Raw genomic sequence first — 5,809 nt, forward strand, 5'->3', positions numbered from 1 at the left:
TCTGTGCCTGGAGCTGCCAGGGCAGGGGTGGACAGCTGGGACCTGACCAGAGAAAGGAAGAAGCACTTTGTCTTTGCCAAAATGTACAGGTGCCAAAGAAGCTCAGAGCAAAATAAATAAGATAAGTTAAACACATGGGCATTCTGGCAGGAAGCTAAGATACAAACCAGCAGCCATCCTAAAGTATAACTGGGTTCTCTGGTGTTCTCCAGTGAGGTCCTATCAAGGAAAGTCAACATTCCCCAATCCTGTGAGCTGTATGCCAAAAACTTCATCATCACTAAGAGCCTGCATACGCTTAAGACGAGGTTCTCTGGGAGCACTTCACAGGCAGGAAGTGGCAGCAGCTCCTTTCCTATCCCCCTGTAGCACTGAGATGGAGGCGGACGTGGCCAGACTGGGAAAACGAGACGGTTCTCTGCATCAGAAGCTCTTTCTACCTTGCTCCCTCCCACGGCCAGAGATGAGGTCCTGCTGGCAGGCATCTCACCGAGCCTTAGCTTCAAAATTATATTTGAACTGCTTGCTGGTTTTGCAGTAAGAACACCGGGGGAGTTCATTCCTCACTAGCAGACTGGATCTATGTGCACAGTCATTTATCCTTTCCATGGACAAGACCGTCTTTATAGGTGCTGTAATGGTTTGGAAGCAATCAAAACTATCAGAACTTCTAGATTGGCAAAATGGTTTGAATTGATTGAATTGCAGGACATTTGAGGGAACACCCTTGATAAAACTGAAAAAAAAATAAAAAGGAAAAAAATGAAATTTATTCCTCTCTCACAGAGTGTGGGATGAGGTGCATGCTGCCATTTTCTTCATGTAAAATTCAAGTATGATGATTCAAATCTGATCTGAACAGTCTTGCTCTCTGTAACAGCTGTGGCAAGCTGAGGAGAGCTTGTTAAACCTGTTTTAGGGTGCTCCTACATAAGACCACTTATCTACTTTGGAGTTCCTAAAACTCCTTCTGAGTGTTTGATGCTGGTTGGCACTAAGGAGGGGAGATGAGAAACTGGCCCAGACGAAACTCAGATCCAAGCAGAGGTGGCAAGTGCTACACTCATGTTACACTCTTTTTTTGTTAAAGTATTTCCAGTCGTTATTTTGTCGTAATTGAGGTGCTCTGACAATAAGGCCAATTTTGTACGAGAGACGTGGGATTTTCCTGTAGGTTGACTGACCTCGTTGTAAAGGAGAAGAGAGTCATCTGCTGCTTTGAGGTCTGCACAAAAACAGCAAATGCCAACCTAGGCACAGATCAGAAATGGCTGCTCTGGCTGTGTCTCACACATGCTGGGGAAGCACTGGGGAAGAAGGGAGGGCTGATACCTGTGGAGCAGCAAGCAGAGGGGTCAGCCTGCCAGCTCCTCCCTTCTCACAGGACAGGACAGCCTGTGATCACTAATGAGATACATTCAGAGGTTGGTGGCGGAACAATAGATGAGACCGTGCTCTGAAACTACACCGAGGTTTTTAGTATGCAATAAAGCTGTGGATTTAAGCTCCCAAGATTATCTTTTGAAGGTATTTTGCAGATCTCCCTTGTGTCTAGAGAGTCAGAGTCCCTTGGGGCTGGGAGCCTGGGACAGAATAGCGCCTGAGCGCGAAGGCTGGACGCGCTGTTCAGGTACACCTCCAACATCACACAACCCAAAGTGCGGGATTTTCACCTTTTATCCAAATTATTTCACAGATTTATTTTTATGTAGTTCATTATTGAATTGTAAAGAAATTTTAGTGGTGAAAAAAAATATTTTTTGCAGTGTTTTTTTTTTTTTGTTTTGTTTTGTTTTTGTTTTAAAATATGCCTCCAATGGTTGTGTTTCTGCTCTCCGTCTGGAAGCAGCGTACAAGTAAACACCAGGCTCTATTGCATTTGCACCTTCGCACAGGGGCAGGGTGTGCAATAACCGACGGGAAGAGTCAATTTTCCACCGAAAAAAAAAAAAAAAAAAAAAAAAAAGCTACATTTCGAGCTTTCCACAAAACATGCTGCTGTTTTCATCTCCCCTCTGTATTTTGCACTGGGGGGGGGGTTACCCTCTTCCTTCTTCTACCCTTCTCCGACAACAGCCCGGCCGGGGCGCGCTCCCGCGGGCCGTGCCGCTGACGTGTCGCTGCTCTCCCCGGATACAGCGCGGCGCCGTGCCCTGCGCGCCTCCTCCCCCTACCCCCCCCGGCGCGCTCCCGAGCGCCGCGCGCCCCCGCTCTATTTGTTTACAACCGATTACGTCACCCCACCCCCTCCCTCCCTCCCTCCCTGCCCTACCCCTCCCTCCGCCCAGCTCCGTCACAATGGTGCGATCGCCCCATTGGCGGCGACGCGCCCCCGGCCCCCTGACGCCACTTCCTGCCGCGGGCGGCTATAAGAGGCGGCGCGCGGCGGGCGGCTCCCTTCGCCCCGCGCCGCAGGAGATGCGGGCAGCGCTGCCGCGGCCGCCGCCGCCGCTGCCGCCGTGCCGCAGGAGGAGGAGGCGGAGGCTGCCGCCCCCGCCATGTGAGCTGGGCGCCGCCGCCCGCGCCTCGCCCAGTTAGAGCCGAGCCCGACCCGTCCCGACCCGAGCCGTCCCGTCCCGACCGAGCGCCCCCGCCGGCCGCCGCCTCCATGCATCCCGCCCTGTACACCCGGGCCAGCATGATACGCGAGATCGCCGCGGCCGTGGGCTTCATCTCCAAGTTCCTGCGGACCAAGGGGCTGATGAACGAGCGGCAGCTGCAGACCTTCAGCCAGAGCCTGCAGGAGCTGCTGGCAGGTGAGGGCGGCCCGGCAGTGAGGGGCAGCGGGCGCCCCCCGGGCTCTGCGCGGAGCCCCCCCCCCCCGGCCCCGCTCCGCAGACAAAGCCGGCGGAGCCGCAGCCCGGCCGCAGGGCCCCCGGATCCGTCTCGGGGCTGTTCGCGTCCCGTGAGAGCCGTCGGGGCAGGACGCGGCTCCGTTCATCTTCTGGAAGCATGGCGCGGCCGCCCTCACGCTGCGGTTGGGGTCGGTAGCCACGGGTGCCTGGCCGCCCCCGGGGCTCTCTGACACCCAGAGCGGGTTCCAGGCGCGCCTGGTGGGGGCCGGTGCCTTGTGCCGCGAGTGCTGCCGAGCTTGGGGTGTCGGGAGGGGTAGAAGTCTAAAGGTAAGTGAAGCCGTGGGTACCTCGCCCTGGAAAACTGGCTGGGAAGAGTGCTGGTGAAATACAGCTTGAGTCAATAAACGCTGCCCAGCCGCTTCCCTGGTTATTTTTAGTCGTTCGTACGACGTGAGGATCTAAGCCTGGCTGTGATTCCAAAATTATGCTGAAAAGGCACTTTTTTACCTTGGTTTATGGTGTTTCAAAGCCCTCGAGCTCCTCCAGCTCCTCTGCTTTGTAAGATCTTCCTTACATTTGTTTTTATGAATACTAGGAAGTTACATTTCACTCCTTTCAGATAGCAGACATTGTTCTCCATGTATGGTAGGATGAAACAATAACTTTGTGCATGCATGGTCCCCAAGGGACCTTGCATTTATGTAAATCATCAGTAAAATAGAGGCCACAATGATTTTTCAGGTCACTTGATTCTAAAATAATAAGTGTCTCAACATATAGAGTTGTGAAACTTTGCGAGAGAACACTGATTGCTGCACAGCTTTGTGAAGACAGAATTAAGGAGGATAATCTTTTTTTTTATTTTTATTTTTTTATTTTATAGAACATTACAAACACCACTGGTTCCCAGAAAAGCCATGCAAGGGATCAGGTTACCGATGTATCCGGATCAACCATAAAATGGATCCTCTCATTGGACAGGCAGCACAGCGGATTGGATTGAGCAGTCAGGAACTGTTCCAGCTTCTTCCAAGCGAACTCACTCTATGGGTTGACCCGTATGAAGTGTCCTATCGTATTGGAGAGGATGGCTCGATCTGCGTGCTGTACGAAGCTGCACCAGCAGGAGGTAGCCAAAATAACACCAACATGCAAATGGTAGACAGCAGAATAAGCTGTAAGGAGGAACTTCTCTTGGGCAGAACTAGCCCTTCCAAAAGCTACAATATGATGACTGTATCAGGTTAAGATATAGTCTGTGGATGGATCACCTTAAAATGGATGGATAAATTTGGTTTTTACTTTGGGTGGGCACCTCTGGGGATGGATTATGGAATTTAAACCATGTCACAGCTGTGAAGATCTGGCACACGTTAGAGTGGTATACTTTAAAGTGACAGTGCCATAGTTTGGACAGTACCTTTCAGTGATTTAATAGCCTGTGAGTCAAAATGATTACAACTTGCTAGAGAGTGAAGAAGATCTAGGAAGGGTCAGTTTCTCCAAGACATCTTACTTAATTTCTACACCAATTCTTTCAACCCCAATCTGTATTTATAAAGCGAGTCTCTGCAGTAAGTCTTGCAGAGTAAATTTGCACTATTACATTTATTAATTGTTAGCATTTTTGGCAGCTCAGTAACAAGACTTATTGTTATGGACACAATAGTACTGGAAATTTTATCTTTCAGACTTTTACCTAGCACTTACAAATATGTATAAATGTACATAAGATGAACTAGTAAGTATGACCTGGGGAAATGGTCAAATCTTTACATTGGCCTCAAAAGTAGCAAGTGATCAGAATCTGCCATGGCAACAGGCTTTAAAAAGACCATATAAAGACACTGTCTGAACTGTGGTGTTAGCACCAGCCAGCTATCTGTACATTTGCTAGCTTGTAGTTTTCTAAGACTGAGTAAACTTCTTATTTTTAGAAAGTGGAGGTCTGGTTTGTAATTTCCTTGTTCTTAATTGGGTAAAAGTCTTTTCCACAAACCACCATCTATTTTGTGAACTTTGTTAGTCATCTTTTATTTGGTAAATTATGAACTGGTGTAAATTTGTACAGTTCATGTATATTGATTGTGGCAAAGTTGTACAGATTTCTATATTTTGGATGAGAAATTTTTCTTCTCTCTATAATAAATTGTTTCCTATCTTGGCATTTTAATTAATCTCTTGTCGTGATTACATAGGATCAGTTAAACTATTTTTGTCTCACAGTAGATGTAAAATAGGTACTACAAAGGATTAAGAACGTGAATGGCACCCCGACACTAGGGAACACTTGCTACAGACATGGATTAATGAAGACTTCGCTGTACATAAGTGCTTGGGAAGTTTAGGGGAACACAATGATTTACATGTAACTTTAAACGTTTTAAAATGAGTCCATGTGGAAGTAACTCCAGGGCCAGTAATTCCAGGATATGAGGAAAAGGTACAGAAATAACATCCACCAAAGATGACTTGAATAAATCCAGAGGATTAAAGTTTACTTGGCTTCCTGATGAAGGATATAGCAAACTTAAATGTCCATTTTGACCTACTTGCTCACGAGTTCTCAGTTCTTCCCTGATGGATTACCTGCTCACTAAGAGTTTTTGGGACAAATGTCCCTTAGCCTTAAGAGCAGGTTAACCACTCTACAGAAAGGTTGCTCGCCTTTTGCTTTCTTCAGATGCAAGACTTTCACTTTAGAAATCATTAAGATGGGATTCAACAAAAGGTATGTAGATCTTTTTTCCCAAACTTAAAAGGTTGGTTGAGGTAAAGTGAGAAGCCCATACTTATGGGTATTCAAAGTTAATGAATGATGTGGAGATGTGATTCACTTAAGCACTACACTAGTGTCATTTGTATACTGCACAGTGGTTAGTTACACTTGAGAGAAATTCTTTACCCCTTTATTTACACTTGTTAAAGTGCTGGAGTAAAACTTGAGAAGAACTTTTTGTTCCTTATCTCCTATGTACTTTGTTCTCTGAGTTTTTAATAAAAGGCCTACCCAA

At 47.4% G+C, this 5,809-nt stretch overlaps 1 protein-coding gene across 1 annotated transcript; it reads left to right on the forward strand.

Moving 5' to 3' along the window:
- The first annotated feature begins 2,383 nt into the window (after positions 1-2,383).
- On the forward strand, positions 2,384-4,968 carry BTG1 (BTG anti-proliferation factor 1). The gene is made up of 2 exons (XM_035337334.1): positions 2,384-2,756; positions 3,679-4,968. The coding sequence occupies exons 1-2, from the start codon at positions 2,609-2,611 to the stop codon at positions 4,041-4,043; spliced, it is 513 nt and encodes a 170-aa protein (XP_035193225.1). The 5' UTR covers positions 2,384-2,608; the 3' UTR covers positions 4,044-4,968.
- Positions 4,969-5,809: the final 841 nt, after the last annotated feature.

This window comes from Oxyura jamaicensis, chromosome 1 (genome assembly GCF_011077185.1).
Source record: "Oxyura jamaicensis isolate SHBP4307 breed ruddy duck chromosome 1, BPBGC_Ojam_1.0, whole genome shotgun sequence".
NCBI lineage: Eukaryota > Metazoa > Chordata > Aves > Anseriformes > Anatidae > Oxyura > Oxyura jamaicensis.